General features: G+C 37.9%; 1 protein-coding gene across 3 annotated transcripts in view; it reads left to right on the forward strand.

Moving 5' to 3' along the window:
* The window catches only part of b4galnt4b (beta-1,4-N-acetyl-galactosaminyl transferase 4b), a 91488-nt gene that overhangs the window by 57384 nt on the left and 15323 nt on the right, over nucleotides 1–18781 (forward strand). For 2 of the 3 annotated variants that reach the window (XM_079866067.1, XM_079866069.1), the window contains 2 exons: nucleotides 5967–6045; nucleotides 16354–16420. In XM_079866067.1, the coding sequence (XP_079722193.1) occupies nucleotides 5967–6045; nucleotides 16354–16420 (146 nt within the window). The remainder of the gene's footprint in view (nucleotides 1–5966; nucleotides 6046–16353; nucleotides 16421–18781) is intronic. The other variant, XM_079866068.1, reaches the window with a different exon arrangement.

Here is an 18781-nt window from a genome sequence, read left to right on the forward strand (position 1 = left end):
ATAATGGGAGTGAATGGGTATGTTTTTTTGGAAGTCCATCAAAGCACATCCATCCATGATAAAAGTGCTCCACACGGCTCTGGCGGGTTAATAAAGTTCAGCCCTGTGCCAAATCGATGCGTCCAACCATCTGCTGGAAGCTAGTTATTTTAGTTGATAAAGTTTTAAATATGGATATTTTTCTTACACGAACGCATCACTCCACTTCAGAAGGCCTTTATTAACCTCCGGATCTGCGTGACACCTGGCTCCCATCCCCCATTGAAAAGAGCCAGGTGGGAGCAGAGCTTCTTCACTGTGAAGTGGTCACAGTAAGCACGGCCAGCCCCCTCGAGTGCTGACAGAGCGCGCTCCGCTCCTAGACAGATGACACACAGCTCGTGTGTATCGTCCAGTGTGATAAATCTATCACACGACATGACACATCTCTTGAGTCTGCTAGTCATGTTTCTTTTTCTTTCTTCTAACCACTCACACACATAGATTCCACATGCATGCACAAAAACCTGAAGACTAAGAAGCTGATGATGCTTTAAAGGTCCACTTTGAGTTCCATTTCAAAAGTGAACCCCACTACTGTAGTGATCATACACTATGATTATACTATAACACCGTGTCCTAACCAGATAATGCAATATGTTGTCTACTATGAGAAGTTTGCCCTTGTGAGTTGACTGACATCTCAAACAAGCCTACTGTCTTGCTAGAGCAGTCTGTTGAGAGTGTGTTCATGTGGGTTTTGCCTGAATACACTCTTTCTTTATCTCTCCCATCACTCAGTCCTATTCAATTATTGAGCAGAACACTTTCAGATGGAGCCTGACAATTAGTCAGCCAATTAAAACTCCATTCTGTACCCCCTCAAGCCTCTCTCAATTTATCCTATCTAGCCCTGATCTACTGGCCAGTCCTTTCTTTTGGAGTCTTCAATCCTTTATTGATTGAACTCTCAGTAGACATGAAAAACATACTGCCATCCCTTAAAGAACAACAAACAAACACACATAAATGTGTGTAATGCTTATTACTAATGCTCAGTTGTTAATTCGGTTTTGTGTGTGTGTGGCCCTGGTATGTCTTCACAAATATAGTTATACCAGGAAATGTTGACCTTGTGGGGACATTTTGTGGTCCCTATTAGGAAACAAACTTATAAATCATACAGAATGATCTTTTTTGAATATCAAAAAATTCAGAAAGTTTTTTGTGATGGGTAGGTTTAGGGGTAGGGTAGAATATACAATTACACAAAAAAACTGTGTGTGTTCAAAAATACTTATTATGGAAATAATATGCTTTAAAAGAATTTACTTAAATGCAAAATGAATGTAATGTAACATTTATATTAAATGCAATTATTTAACTTAAGGTTAAGAGGATTGTCATACATTTATAGTTTAATGTCATTCAGATACTTTAATGCCTTTTTCTTGTATGTTATGTATTTAAATACATTTTACACATTTGTATAAAAAACTTGCACAGTTAAAATGTTAAGTATTTTACAAGTGCTTTAGTATATTAGTCAACACATCAAATACTTATTTAAAACACAAGATTATTAAAATTAATGATTAATTTTCATTATTAATGAAATTATTATAATTAAATTATTAATGAAATTATTAATAATTTTCATTATAATGAAACGATACACAAAACAAAAGGCGCGCACACAGCGCATTCACCATAGCCGCGCTACAGCACAAAACACTTTCACATTAATACTCTTTCCGCTGGATCAGCTTAGACTCTTTCCACTTGCTGACGGCATACTAGTCCTCAATCCTTCTCTCTCTCATCTCTCACTCCACAGCGGCTTATATCCGGTCTCTCCACGGCAATTATTGCAACAAGGCACAGGTGTTCGTCATTTGCACTTGACCTACTTACTCCTTGCTCGTCTTCTTTCTCTCTCTCCCGTTACAGACCTCGCGGAACCACGCCCCCCTCGCCACAGTGTACTTGAGTGTATTAAATACAGTCATGAAAGTCTCTTCAAGTACACTTTATGGCCTTTTATTTAATTGATATGACAAGTATTATTTAAAAAACAAACAATTTGTAAAGTCGTCATGAAACAGAACTTGCATCAACTTATGATGTAGATCCAATTGAAATGGCTTTTTGAATGAAAAAAAAAAATGTAGGGAAGGACTTGTTTGGTTCATCGTTGTGGTTTGCTATTGCTGTGATTTTAAGTGGGTGTCAGGTTGTACAGTTCTCATGCAGTAAACAGGTCATCAGAGAAGAGATGTTGTTACAAGAGTTTTACATTTTTGTTTACATATTATGATGGCACATGCATTTAAAATATAAAGATACTTTATAAGCACTGCAAAGAAATATTAATTGTCCATTTTGATTTCATTGTGACTATAAGATTTGAAGTACACTACAAGTGAACATTCAATACAAGTATACAATTAAGAACCTTCTTCACTACATTCTCATGCTGTCACAGTAATCTGCATTGCACTTGGCTGATTTAATCAAAGCAACTCCAGCAGAACATCTGAAGAATAATTGTCATAACACAACCTCTTCATCTGAATGCTATTCACATGTCTGTCTGTTTGTGACTTTTGTCTTTTCTAAGATGAAAATATCTCTCTAACAGAAATCCAAATCTGTGGTCTGAGATAGTTTACATTTGTGTTGTCAACATTAAACAAAAACCTCCTTGCAGCTGACATTAGAAATCTATTTTTTGTAATATAATTTTATTCTGTTTGAGGTTTGATGGAAAGACTACCTACGTAGGAAAGAGCCTTCAGCTGCATTTCTGAGGAAGGCGCTTCTTTGAATTTTATTTGGCATTGGATGGCATATGGCACAGCTTCTCTGTCCTTTTTGCTTAATTTGACAGTCAGGGTTGTTTTATATTAGTAAGGTTAACTTATTTTATGTTGATAATGTTTTTGTGTATTTTTTTTAAAGTGGTCCATTAGAAGAATGTATGGTATTCTCAGGATTTCTGTGTTTCTTAGTGTTTTGTCATACATGATTCTTGTTATGAGAAAGGTACTTACTGACAGAAAAGTAGTCTGCCCACCCATGCTTTTTTCAATATTTTGTTCAGTTTGAGCTTTCACCAGCCTTCTTGTTTTCATCAATTGTATTCTATAAATGAGCTTTTCCTCTGTGATGGAACTACAAAAAACAGTCCTTTGGAGATTCTTTAAATATCTCTAAATGGAGATTTTTTCCCCTAAACATTAAGTGCACATATGAAGCTTTCATCAGCTATATCAGACACAGGTAATCACACGCTCTATCTCTATTTCTTTCTCTACTCAGTAATACTAATAACTTCACTGGTGCAGTCCAAGCTATATTGTTGCTAGTTCTAAATAGACGTTTTTGAATTGGTACAGAGGATTGGGCTTGACTCTTGAAATGTTAACTTGAGATTTAAATTTGTGGTGGAAGAAAGTATAATGGCTACAACACACAATTTCGTGAAGTGTACGTTCCCGGAAGAAGACTGAAGACTGATAGAGAATAACTCACTTTGGAGAGGACTTTGTGCTTTGTAACTTTGCAGAACTTTTTCTTCCTCAAACTGCAACATTGCAGAATAAAAAAAGTTGCAAATGTAAAAAAGCATAATAGGACCCCTTTAAAACATAATGATTTAAAATGTATTAAGTAAAACATTTAATTTGACATTATAACAAAGTGTTCTTTTTAAAAGTGTAATTAAGTGTGTTGAGAAACATAGTCATACTCTTTACACTTAAGTGTACTTTTACTTCAGTAATAATATAGTATCTGCAATTACTTTTTTAAATATACAGTAATTTTAAAGATTTGAAGTACTCTACAAGCGGACATTAATACAATTAAGCACACTTCCTTTTCACCAGGACTATCTTGTTTGAAAATCAAATGAAATTACACTGGCTAGCATAAATGGCTAAGGTTACTTCACTGCTAATATAGTTCTTTTTCAAACAATCGAGATAGACTATGGAAACACCACCCCTCCCTATATACACCTGTGATCCCCGAAAATGTATTCTTGTTCTCGTTCCAATGAAGACTTACGTACCGTCAAGGTTGACGTTGCCGAATGCAGTGCAGTTAAAATCTGTTGTGGATTCTCTGCTCTTTACTGAGCGTCTCTGCTTCGCTTTCATTAGCGGTGTCTCCTATCCTAGCTAACGCGTTATGGCGAGCTAAGGTTACAGGATAATCTGACTTACCATGTACTGTATGTGTCCAAGGTCGCCACGGAGAAAGGGATGGCAGGATGTGGATTTATGATCTCGGGCAGGGATCCGCATCCGATGTGTATCGCATGCATGGGTGTCAAGCATGCTCAGGCCGCGCTGGTGGATGCGGAGAGTTGCGTGCACTGTCGTGTAATGCCAGCCAGGATCTTGAAAAGAAGGCTTCGGGTGGCTGCATCTTCTAAAGACGATCCTGTTCTCTCTTCTGTCCCTCCTTCGGCAAAGGGGGTCCAACCCTCTCCCCTGTGGGATCTTTCTTTGTGGGGGGATATTATGGATATGGAGTCCACTCTGATTTTCGACCAGCAGCTGCTTGCGGAAGGCTTATATGCATTTTATGAAGGGAGTGAAGCGTTTGAGACCAGTGTTGAAGCGACTGGTCCCATCATGGGACTTGATTTGAAGAATGCTTCAACTCGGGCCCTGTTTGAACCTCTGGAGAGTGTTCATGTTAAGCTCCTATCTCTGAAAACAATCTTACTACTTGCTTTAGTCTCAGCTAAGCGAGTGGGTGAGTTACATCCCATTCAAGCATGTCTAAATTTTAGTCTGGATGACAGCAAGGTTACGCTGCTGCCTAACCTGGCTTTCGTTCCCAAAGTCAGTGATTCAGCTTATAACTGCTCTGCTTCGGAGTTGCGTGCCTTTTACCCCCCTCCATTTTCTTTGGAGGAGCGGAAATTGCACACTTTGTGCACATTATGTAAACAGGACACAATCGCTCAGGAAGAATGATCAGTTATCCATTTCATTGGCCACTCAATGTAAGGCTAAGTCGATCTCATTTCCATTGGATGGTAGAGGCAATTAAATTGGCCTATACTTCTATGGGTCTTCATTCCCCGGCAGGCTTAAGGGCTCATTCTACAAGGAGTGTGAATGCATCTTGGACATTGTTTAAGGGGATTTTAGTAGGAGATATTTGTGCAGCGGCAGGCTGGGCTTCCCCTCATACTGGTTTTCAGATGATCATCAGAATTTACTGTCTGGATGTCACTGCGCCTTCTATGGCTTATGCAGTTCTCAATATTGGCTCTTTAGAGAATTGAAAGGTTATCTTTCTTTCTTGCTGGGTCTGTTCGGTGGCTTCTGAAAGCATGCGTTATGGGAGTTGGCTTCTGTATATCATTCCAAAGTGAGATACCGAGCGATTGTTTGAAAGAGAACGTTAGGTTACTTGGGTAACCTCGGTTCTTTGAGAACAGAACGAGGTATCTCACCAAGCTTCCCTACTCGCATAACACGGGGGAAGAGCGTGCTTAGAATGCTGTTTCAAGGATAACATTTGTATATATAGGGAGGGGGTGGGCTCCTTGTCATAAGCTGTGATTGGTCCGTCCTTCAGACAGACGTGGTGTAATTGGTGGTGCTTCCATAGTCTAGCACGCCTGGGTGCGTTTCCCATAGTGAGATACCTTGCTCTGTTCTCAGGGAAACCTGGGTTACGTAAGTAACCCAATGTTTTTCTAGTAGTTGAACAAGACTGTAGTGCTTCTTTGAGGAGATAAGGCACCTTAGTGATTCTGTCACTAACAATGTACACATCCTCCGGTGCCTATGGTGCTTTGTGATTTTTTTTATTTTCATCTTTGCATCGGCCAATTTTTTTTTATTTTATTTCTTTCCTCATCTGGTCTCTCTCCATACCTCTCTGAGAGTGTCCCCTGCCCTCTCTTTCTTTCACTTTAATTCTCCTCCTTTTCCCTCCTCTCTCTCTCTCTCTCTCTGCAGTCTTATGTCCTCGCGTCGATACTACTTTGAGGTTTTGCACAAGCAAGATGACAGAGGTTCAGACCATGTGGAGGTGGGGGTGAGTACAGAGCCGGAGTTTGGAAAATTCTGGTAATTTACTGTAGATGTTGAACTGTCCTCAATAAAACTTAAGTGAATGTGTCAATGAAACATACTATGTGATAGTGTGTAGAAATTGTATATAAAACCATTTTATTGATATTGTTTTATCCAGGACATCTTGTTACCTTTTAGTATATTTTCTTACCATTAGACTGTCCACCAAAGCTTTTATGTGCCCTTATGCTTCTATGGTCTTCTATGGTCTACCTCTTTTAGTTATTGCATTATTTAAAGCTGAATAATAGAGAAGATGAGAAACACAGCAAATTAAGTCAAGGAAATATTTTCCAAGGCTTGCGTCACTTAATACTGCAAAACACATACAGAGATGTTCTTGGTAATGGCTGAGTCAGAATTATTGCTGCAGTGCTAACCATGTAAAATTTTGTAAAAAACAAAAAAAATAGTATATTCACAGCAAACAGGCATCTATCAGCCCACTTTTGTAACTCATTACCCATTTAAACATTTAGAGATACTGTGTCTCTGATCATTACAATATCATTGAGTAGCATAACAGCCTCTTTGATAGCCTGATTATTTCCAGACTGCACCCAAAGGATGCAGAGTTTAGCCAGCGCATCTCAGTAATTGTATTATGCAGGAGAAGATAGAAAGTAGAAAACAAACAAAGTGAGAGAGAGAGAGAGAGAGAGAGAGAGAGAGAGAGAGAGAGAGAGAGAGAGAGAGAGAGAGAGAGAGAGGGAGAGAGCTGATAATGGAATAGAAAACAAATAGATTAAAATTGATTAGATAATTTTGCGTTCTTCCTGCTTGAGAGGGGCAAACTTGAGAATGAATAGAACCCCCTAAGTAAAAACATACTTTGTATAAAATTCATATATTTGTAATACATAATTACATAAATGTACATACAATACATTTCCATACAAGCCCCTTTGATAACAGATGTTGTTGCTCCCTCTGTCTCTCTCTCTCCCCCTTCCATATAAATGTTATTTATGTAAGTTAACATTATTTAACATTATTTAATTTGTTTAACTATTTATCCCCTTTAATATTCCACACTTTTTTATTATATATGTATTTCTCCTAAACTAAATTTAGCTTTGTGTTAAATATGATTAACAAAATAGCAGGAAAGTCAGCTACCACGGGGTGCCTCAGGGTTCAGTGCTTGGATCCCTACTCTTCTAGATACACACAACATTTCTGAACTTAGAGTATCATCCAAGCACATAGATTTTTCAGTAAAATCGGACCATTCTTATCTAAGCATGCTGCTTGAACGTCTCTATACTAGACTACTGCAGTGCACTTTTAGGCGGTCATCCTGTATCCACAATCAAACAACTGCAAATGATTCAGAAAGCAGTGGCGTGTTTGGTCTTCAGCGAACCTGTCAGTGCATATATCAATCTTACCAACTCCATCAGAACAGCTGAGTCCTTTTCTACCTGTCCTTTTCTATCTCTACTGTCTCTACTCTTAATGCACATACTTAACTGTACCATTCTCTTTCTGTTGTTTCACAGGGTCAGGGGTTTCACCTATATTTCTGAGCTTGTATTTTTCTGGTCAATTATGGAGCTTTGTATAACAGCACTTCTCTATGAAATGCCAAACCTTACTTAATAATAAATAAATATATACATAAATATATAAATAAATAAATAAATAAACACATACATACATACATACATACATACATACATACATAAATAAATATACAAATAAATGTATATAAATGAATAAATTCTTATGTATGTATAATTGTTTATTTCCACATGTATTTATTTCTACATTTATTTATTTCTATATTTCTTCCTCTGTATGCTAATGGGGGGAGGGGAGGGGGGGGTGTTACCTCAGACATAGCAATCGAGCTCAGAGTGGCACTGCTGAAGCTTTGAGGCCACAGTGACACTTTGTGGTGTGACCAAACCAAACGTAAGAGGTTTGTGGACGTGCCTGTACAGGTTACGCAGGGAATGAATGACTTAGAGATCGGCAATATGGCCAAAATTTTATAGCACGGTTTATGTCCTTTAATATCACCCTAACTGTATATAGGTTTACCATACATAGGCCTACTCTTTATTCTGGACATGGCCGTAAAACATCAGACGGTCGGGATTTCTAAAATGTCTTGGCACACATGAACAGAAGCCGCAGACTCTTTGACACGGAAGCGCGTGAAATTATCCACTATTAATCACATTTCATGTAAATGTGCTGGATGAGGCTGATAAGAGCTTGTGTTTATTGTCGATGAGACTCGCACACCAGCTCAGAACGAGAAGAGAAACCAGCTCACATTTTACTGTTTAAAGTCTACGCAAGCATAGGCTATTGATCAATGCGTTTGAAACGCGACTGCAAATTCAGTTCACATTTTCTAATTTCACATGCGCATTGCAACATGTGATCATTCAAATGCTTAAAAATATAACGCATATTCTGAAGATGCTGCTCTTAGATACTGATTAATCACACGTCTTAGGCTAAATCATCAATTGGAATTATTCAGGATTAAATCAAACAAGAGCATCATGTAAGCACAGCTGAGACACACATCTCATGCCATGCATTGTAGATACACAGAAGCTAACTGCATTTTTAATGTATCTTCCAAAAACAATGTTGACAGCAATAAGAACAAACTTTTCCATAAAGAGGTGATATTTCCGCTATAAATTGATTTCCAGGGGTATTAAAAAAAAAAAAAACGTATTAAATAGTAGGTCATTCCACGAAACCGGTATGATTCCCTCTGACCTTTTTAAGTGTGTTTTATCTATTGGGTCACCAACATTTATTTTTAAAAGCTTTTTGTATTAATTAAAATGTCTCCTTTAATAAAGTTTAAAAATAATGACATACATTTAGTTATATTAGAAATTATGTTGTTTTTTTCTTTCAGTTGACACCACCTACTTTGTCATGTCCCTCATGGCCTTCTATGAAAGTGTACTATGAAAGTCCATACATTTTGCCATTCCCATGAATATGTGCTTTTTTGCTGGTAATGTTTTTTTTTTTTTTTTAATTAAATTCATGATTATTAATTCAAATCACATTATTTAGTTCCGTACCTCAGTAACCCCTCAACCCCATTACACAAATCATTCTCCCCCCATAAAAATAATGAACAGGGGCCATATTCACAAAGCATCTTATCTTACCACTAGGAGTACTCCTAAATCGCACTAAAAGATTTTAGCTAGGAGTTTTCTCTTAAAAGTTATTCACAACGCCTTTCAGACCTACTCTTAGTAAAGAAAAATGACAACTCCTAAACTAAGAGTGAGTCTTCGTTGCTATGGATGACGTCATTACTCATGCACGAGCTTGACTGAAGTGACCACCTTGATTGGCTGATGATTGTAATGCGGGAATGATTCCAAACACCTCCCCTACGATGATGAGTGACAGGTGACAGATCTGAGAATGCGTGCGCTACACAAGTAGTGCGAAGGGCAGAAGATGATGAATAACTGAATAAATAGCCTAAATGAATAAAGAGTAAGGCAAAACAAATAGCCAAGTAGCCTAATGAAACATATGGATTGATGCAATATCTTTGCAACATTATTGAATTAATCTGTCACTATATGCCTCTGCCTACATTTGCAAAGAGAAGAACATTTTAATTTGATTCACAATGATATGTTACAATTAGTTTACATGCAATGAGTTGTAGCCTAGTTTTGGTTGTTGTTGGTGGCGTTATTGCATCCCTAGTTATGCCTTCAATGCAAAATTGTTCCCTCGCGATTGGAAGCTCCTGGCGCCGCCGCATAAGCATTTCAAAACACCGCAACGTGAAATGCCACAAAAAGCGGTTTGTGAATAGGTCTTAGTGAGTTAGGAGTCCTCTCGACTTCTTTTAAGCTGTCCCAGACTTAGGTGCTACTTGAATTGCTTCGTGAATTACTCTTAGTAAAAAAAATTAGGAGTCCTAAAGTTAGGAGTGACACGCCCATTATTTTTAGGAGTTGCTCCTAAATTCGCCAGTTAGGAGCTACTTTTAGCCTTAAAATTCTTTGTGAATACGGCCCCAGATCCTTATGTGACATTAATAACAGGAATTAACATCATATAAGTCTTCTGAACAACATTGTGTGCAGACACAGGCAAGTTACCTCCTTCTTTTATAACTATAACTTATTTAGGATTGTGATATTATGGTTGTCAAGCTCAACGACTCAACCATGTTACATCAAATAAAGATATAAATCTATTACTTGTGAAAATTATCTTTGTTATTTCAACAATATACATGATTTCTTAATATCATGCATGCCATGTGCTCTCCTGTTATTCGCTACATGTAGAGCAGTGGTCATTTTGAGCAAAAAAATCACAACCCTGTCACACTCAACCCCGTTACTTCTTTGCCACGAAGCACGCGCACATGCAAAAAAATGCATAAACACACGCTCACACACACACACACACACACACACACACACACACACACACACACACACACACACACACACACACACACACACATCAAAAAAGCACACAAGTTATGAGGTCATATTCAGTCATTTTATAATGTTCTAATGTAGGTACTATGTTATTGTTTTTCCTGCAGTCAGGTCAATAAAACTCAGTTGCAATTGCAATTTATATCTGTTGTCTTTCTTTGTTACACAATGAAACACAGTGCTTATAGAAAATCTTACAGTGAATTTGAGTACAAAACAAACTATATGTTAAGCTGTATTTGTCTCTTCAATCCCATTACCATCTTCAACCGTTACCCTAGTCTCAACCCCGTCACACCTACATTTTTATTAATTATTTTTTAAGTTTATGAAAAAGTAATTTAATGTTTGTTGAACTCAGTCTGAAATGTTCAGAGCCTTCATAAGAATACCAGGAGTTCAAATTCTGAAGTTAAGCCACATCTTTGATCAAAAATGATGAGACTGCTGTCACAAAAAGTGCCCATGTCAGGCTTTAGTACAGAATAAGGGTGAAATTTTATGTAACACTTATATTTGCAATTACTGAATTAGTGTGAGGGACATCTTATTTATAGGAAAATGTTGATTTCATTACAAATATATTTTATAATCATATTCAGAGAGCTCCCATAGTGTCCATAACGGGGTTGAAGACTAATAGTGCCCATATCTTAAAATAATTACCAATAATAATAGGGATTTGATGCCTGAGGTGGGAAAATATGTTTTTCTGGAAGTTAAATATGTCATTAATGTTGTGGGGTGTTCAGAAAGTAGTAATACATTTTGGTAAAAAAATAAAGAAATAAAAAATGTGTAAGTCAGTTAGCTTCTGTGTACGTATCTACAATGCATGGCATATGTGTGTCTCAGCTGTGCTTACATGATGCTCCTTTTGTTTGATTTAATCCCAAATAATTCCAATTGATGATTTAGCCTAAGACGTGTGATTAATCAGTATCTAAGAGCAGAATCTTTAGAATATGCGTTATATTTTTAAGCATTTGAATTGTCACATGTTGCGCATGTAAAATTAGAAAATGTGAACTGAATTTGCAGTCGCGTTTCAAACGCATTGATCAATAGCCTATGCTTGCTTAGACTTTAAACAGTAAAATGTGAGCTGGTTTCTCTCCTCGTTCTGAGCTGGTGTGCGAGTCTCATCGACAATAAACACAAGCTCTTATCAGCCTCATCCAGCACATTTACATGAAATGTGATTAATAGTGGATAATTTCACGCGCTTCCGTGTCAAAGAGTCTGCGGCTTCTGTTCATGTGTGCCAAGACATTTTAGAAATCCCGACCGGCTGATGTTTTACGGCCATGTCCGGAATAAAGAGTAGGCCTATGTATGGTAAACCTATATACAGTTAGGGTGATATTAAAGGACATAAACCGTGCTATAAAATTTTGGCCATATTGCCAATCTCTAAGTCATTCATTCCCTATTTTGTCATTTTGCCTCCACGTCCCCCCGATTGCGCGCGAGCTTCTCCTCCTGTCCATACGGTAATCTCTCTACTGTGCGACAGAGAGTCACATGGTTATGACGCAATCGTTAGCCTATTTTTACAAAAACTGCTTCTACGGGGCCATAACGTAAGATACAAGGTAATGGAGCCTTTCATACATTTTCGTGTTTCTTTAGAAATAAATAATGGAAAAATTGAGTCTTTAAACGCCTCAGATGTAAAGTTATTCGCTGTCAAAGTGACGCCAAAATGAATGGGAGTCAATGGAATGCTAATGCAGGTGATGGTCTGCTAATCAATGGCGGCGCCCGGGGAAGCTTCAGTTTTTTCCGAATGATTGCCCTCCTGGTATAGGCACGTCCACAAACCTCTTACGTTTGGTTTGGTCACACCACAAGGTGTCACTGTGGCCTCAAAGCTTCAGCACTGCCACTCTGAGCTCGACTGCTATGTCTGAGGTAAAACACACACCCCTCATTAGCATACAGAGGAAGAAATATAGAAATAAATAAATAAATGTAGACATTAATACATATATACATAAATAAATGTGAAAATAAATAAAAGTGGAAATAAATAAATTAATTAAAAAATAAATAAATGTTGAAAAAATACAATTATACATAAGGAAATAAAAGTTACTCATTTATTTTATTTTTATTTTTTACATTTCTTTGTATATTTATGTATTTATTTATTTATTTAGTCAGGTTTGGCATTCCATACTTCTCATGTTGCTGTTTGGATAAAAGCATCTGCTGAATGAATAAATCTAACATTGTATAATCAATAATGGCTAAAGAACAAAAGTGAATTCATAAATGTTTCAGGTTCATAAATCTTTCTCATCTCTGCATATTATGATGCTTCTTAGAATAGCAGCCTCATTTGTAAACTTAATTCATGACCCCTAGATCACTTTGTTGCTTTATGATATAATATTTAGATAAATTAATAAGAATGTAGAACTTCATCTAATGTCAGTCAGACAAAAGAACAAACTAGACAACTGAGTAATTCAGTTGGTTTGACCCTTTTATTTCACACAATTGACTGGACAATCAGCACAGAGTACAGATAGTGGAGCTGTTAATTGGAAAGAAAGGATTTGGTGTCATTGTCTATAGATTTTTCACTTCTGCTCAAAGTCTGTCTGCTGAATTGTTACGTCTTTCCTGCTAGTCTAAGAGACATTTTTTTTTTTTTTAATCTAACTAATTTATCTACTCACAACGCTAATGTGACCATAAAAAAAGCTGTCACTCCTGCACAACTTTGTATCACTTATTATTATTATTTTTTACACCCAAATCCGCACTGCACAACTCTCAGTGCCTGGAGGCAAAGGCGGCCCAAGATGACGCATCTGTGTTTCACATCTTATTTAATGTTCACTGCAGAGCGAATAGGATGTTCAAAGACATGAGAGGAGCCCAATGAATAAATTCATTGAACTTGGAGGTATTCTCAGCTAGAGAGTCAACAGGGACCAGACACCAAAAAGCAAAAACAGCTAATTATCTGTGGCAAACACAGAAATTCATTTATTAACAAAAGTGCAGTGAGCTAGACTGTCGAGTTGACTCGAGATGCTTTAGATGTTCGATGTTTTTAGGCTCACTGCAACGTTAAGATTCCCCTTTGCCCCCAGTTTCAGCTATTAAATCAGAAAAGGTAGGATAACCTCTGTGATGTGCATATGTGCTTAAACTTTTCATGGCTGCTTTGAGAGTTATTCTGAGACTGATTAGCATTTTAACAGAATCCCCAGGCTTTGTAAGGACAAAGATCTAATAAAGCCTGTCTGATGTAGTCTGACCAGAAACTATCCAATATGACATTTGCAGTAGGAACTATTATGGATGGTGCTGCCAGTCAACAGTGAATGGGCTCAATTTTATTCATCGTCAATACAAAGGAGAAATAAATATGTAGCTGATGCAATATGTGCAACATTATGCAAGCTACATGTTGTTTTCTAGGGATTGCAAAGCTTTGAGACTGTCTTTAACTGAACACAGTTATTTGCGGACTGTATTTATTAACCTTTGTTAACGTTAGTTAATACTAATACAATGTTCATTTTTAGTCAAAGTTCATTGAATAATGTTTACAGTTATTGCTTTTGATTTTAGTAATGTATTCGTACATGTTGAAATTAACATGAACCAAGTGTTTTTCGTTGTTAGTTCATGTTAACTAATGTAGTTAACTAATTTTGACAAATGGAACCTTATTCTAAAGTGTTACTAAAGATTTTTTTTAGTTATATAGACAGTGATAAAGGACAGTATGTGTTGGCTGCCTATCTAGTCCTTGATCAGTGTGTATTTGTTGGTGTGGGAACGTGCATGATTGTTTGCATGGATATGTTTGTGTATGTGCGCGTGTGTGTATTATGTCACTGGGGGCAAACAGGCATCTGTGACTTCTCAGATCTGACATTGTGCTGTAACTGCACTCCATCGATTCCCGAAAGGCAAATCTGACCTTGAGAAACACAAGCTGTGCAGAACAACAGGGTGAATACTAAACACTGAAGAAAACTGATTCAGGTGTGTGGATGTTTATGTTGTGTTGTCCAAAACTAACCCTCGTCAGTGTGTTAAAAGTAAGGGTACGTATTACATGTTTGATTCTGGCACTTAACTGTCTTTCTCAAGATTCCTCGACTGTCAAATAAATCAGCGAATTCATAATTGAGTCAAATAATCTTTCTAAATGCTCATATTTTGAGTGTGTGCTTGTGACGATTAGTATGCAAAGACAGTGAGTTTGATAGACACTGCTTCTCTATTATGTACCATTTTCTGGGCCTGGAACTGTCAAACTATAAGCAATGTCGACATCAAACTGCTCTAAATTCAAATGAATTTCTCTCATATTTTCTCCTCTCTTTGTTCTCTTTTTCTCTCTGTATCTCTTCCCTCTACTTTGTTCAACTGTACAGTCTGAAATGCTGAAAGCTGTTGTGTAGTGTAGCATTGGTGTGCGAATGAAAGAGTGGAAGTGTGTGATTCTAAAGATCAGTGTGATAAGAGTTTTTTGTTATGTGATTGCTAAATTGACCTCTTGCATAAGAGTGGCCGAGAAGTGATGTTGTAATTGTAGAGCCTCTTTAGAAAAATTGCTATGTGTCTGTATCCCATCTATTTCGAGAGCCAGTGTCGTCCCAGAGCATTGTGAAGGTGAAAGCAGAAAGACAGTGAGGGTGGAGGGGGATTCTCTAAAAATGAATTGTGCCTGCTTTGCCTTCGCTGTCTGCATTGTTTAAGCTGTCGATTCACTAAATGAATTATGTAAATGCCACAAATATGGCAAAAGTCTGTGCTAAACACAAAATGCCCGTATTTGCACTGCAGGTTTTGATGCGCAATTCCGATTTGTTGACTATATCCGATTTGTTGACTATATGTTGACTATATAATATGTTGACTTACATATTCTTTTAAAACTGACCCATATCCGATATCTGCATTTACACTTTGCGCTTGGCATACATAATACACTATACAAAAAACAAGCCAAGGTAGACGAACTGACCGGGTAAAGCTTAGGCCGAAAAGGAAGTAAAAACATTGTGATTTGCAATGGACGCAGACTAAATGACAATACAAGCTTTAGCTTTCTGCACCATCTTCAGAGGTCAGCAAAACATTGGTCTCTTAAGGCGGAGAAAGAGAGGAGTGCCCTTGTTGCAGCCTGGGCATTGAAAAGAGTCATGTGATCACAGATGGTGTCCACCTGAACTGACGTCATTCGCCACCATCGCTTTTCCAATGACGGATGACTCGCATTGACAGGGGAATATCTGATCTGTCCACTTTCATGGAAGACGCAAATGCATGTATCTTCGCAAACGCACGTATTGTCCTGCTTACATGTTCTTGGGTCATATCCGATCTGTGCCACATGGGAGGGAAAAAATCCGAATTGGGTCACTTGAACCATATAATGTAAATCTGGCCTTTGTATGGTACTATTTCAGACCATACTTTATTGGAACTGTACAACATCACCTGCCAGTATCCTGCTATCGAGGCACCATGAATCAACATATGCCCAGTTTTAATCTTTTTTTTTTAGTTTTATATAGTTAAATAGGTAATCTGGATGGCAGGTGGTTAGTGAATTATTAATTTTATGAACATTTTTAATTTCAAAAGTTATTCATTTAATTTTTAGCATCCTGAACTGAATTCCAGGTGGTTAGATGGAATAAAGCGCCCTGGAATAAGGCATTTGTTTTGCCCTGAAATCCTGTATCGCAAAGTGTCGCAACTGATTTGTGAATATGCCCCAGCAGACTTTTCTCTTTTTTACACCTCTTTGTCCGTCTCTTCTCTTGCAGTGGAGACCTTTCCTTCCTGGGCTGAAGTATGATGTCATTGACTCAGCTTATATCTCGTTGTACACAGGTAAATCCTCCTTCCTTTTAGAGATTTTATCATGCTAAATATACATGCACATGTTTCAGGGAAGATAAAACAGAAAATGGAATGAATTCTCGAGAGTAACATTTGCAAACTCTGCCATTTGCAATCATATCTGAATATTGCAGTTCACATTCACAGCCTCTGAACATCACAGCTTCTGCAGTTCTGCTGTTTGTGTGAAAAGTGACATTGCACTTACATTTAAATGGAGGCAGTGGTAACTAGGTAATCACCAGAAAACACTTTCCCCTGAGCCTCCTGTGTTTGCTGTGACAGTCAGCATGTACGTTGTACTCCTTTGCCTATCGTCTTATCAAGCATTACATATGTTCACACGCTCCCCTTCAAATTACTGCTATTCATCAAGGGAACTGACTTTAATTTACACATGCTTTTAAGAGGAAGTAGAGACACAAAGTGAGAGAGGGAGGGGAAAGAAGAAAGACAATCCCCATGGCCCTCCTTTGCTTCGTTTACATAATTATTTGAGACGAAAGCAATTTTTCGATTAAATCCTTACTGTACTTAACAAGCTGAGGGAGAGGGGGATGTGCATTAGCTTCCACCGCCATCCCACACAGCTCACCGGAGAGTACGGAGCCAACTCCGGAGTGTCCTAATCATTAATCACGCAGACCACTCCCTTAAGGAAGACCGCACCGTATGTAAGGCACACAGACACACTCTTTTTCTCTCTCTAGTCATGCCATCTGGGAGATGCAGATGGAGGGAGATCTCCAGAGCGAGAAGTTTAACTTTGACTGTCTTTCTGCTCTATTAACAAGAGATAGAGTATATGGTGAACCTTCATGAACCAGTCTCCCTTCCATTTGCTTTGTTGTTTTTTTTCATAATTTTTCATTTCATTATCATTTATAAACGTTTCTTTTAATTACATTTTTTATTTAGTTTTTATTACATCTACATCATGGTTATATTGATCATTAGGGGTGTAACAATACACCCATGTCACGATTCAATACAAATCACAATACTGAATTTGTGATACGATATTATTGCGATATTTTAAATAAATAAAGAAGATAGGTTCTTTTATTCTATAATTCTTAAAATAATAATATTAATATTTTATTACTATCAGGACCCACAAATATTCTCCCATAGTATTATTATACATTATATTCAACATCATATAGTAGTGTAATATAGTAGTATAACTGAAACTGTAAACATTTTTTTTTCTCACGCAGTACTCTGCATAGGCCTTTTGCAAACCACAGTCAATTGTATTGGAAGGGTTGTTGGATACTCTCTTTGAACCCTTGGAGTCAGTTTCTGAGACGTTTTTGACCCTTAAAGTGGTCTTGTTCATCGCCCTTTCAGTTGCAGAGTCCTGTCTCGGTTTTGCCACCGGACTAGTTAAGGTGATTTCGCATCCTAGGCCAAATTACATCCTAAAAGTGCCTTCATCTCCCTTCCATCCTGTTGTTCTCCAATCCTTCTCCCCTCATCTGTTTGATACTCCAGAACAAGAGAGACTGAATACGTTTTGTCCAGTCCGGGCCCTGAAAACAAACGTCCACTGTTCAGGCCAGTGGCTTATGACTGATCAGCTCTTTGTATGTTTTGGTGACCGAGGTTCCACCGCTTCCAAACAAACTATTTCTCATTGAGTCTCAAATGCGGCTCATGAGGCGCGTGGTCTTGCTCCGCCTCTAGGTGTGAAGGATGATTTTATCCGGAGTGTGGCTGCCTCAATGACGCTGGCAAGGGGTGCGTCTTTGCAAGATGTTTGTGCTGTGGCAATCTTGTCCTTTCCGCACACATTCATCAGGTTTTATGTTGTGGATGTTTAGTCAACCCTGGGCTCTCAAGTGCTGCTGGGTTGTCCCATTCCTAAACTACAGTTGGTGCTTGTGCAACTTTCACATCTGTGATGCAGGCATCCTCTCAGTATGGTGGCATGGTCATTGACGTTCCCATTGTGTCTACGACATGATGCATCGTCGATGTTTCCTCGAAAGGGAACTTCTCAGGGTTACGTACATAATCCGGTTCCCTGAGATGGGAACGAGATGATGCTTTGTGTTGCCATACTTCAATTACGCCTGTGCGGCTTCTTCAGACAATCGAATCTGAATGACAATCATGCAGGCGCCTTATATAAATGTAGTCGCGTACTATGTGGCGTCACATGACATCATCCATGACCAATCGGAGCTTGGCATGTGGCACACATGGTTCAGACACCTCCACGCTCTGAAGGCTTCCCATTGCATCAGCGACATGACACATACGTAACCCTGAGACATTTTCCTCTGTTATTATTAATATGAATCGAATAAGAAGTTCATACACTAAGTTTATCATCTATTTCAAAGG

The sequence above is a fragment of the Squalius cephalus genome (assembly GCF_949319135.1).
Source record: "Squalius cephalus genome assembly, chromosome: 3".
Lineage (NCBI taxonomy): Eukaryota > Metazoa > Chordata > Actinopteri > Cypriniformes > Leuciscidae > Squalius > Squalius cephalus.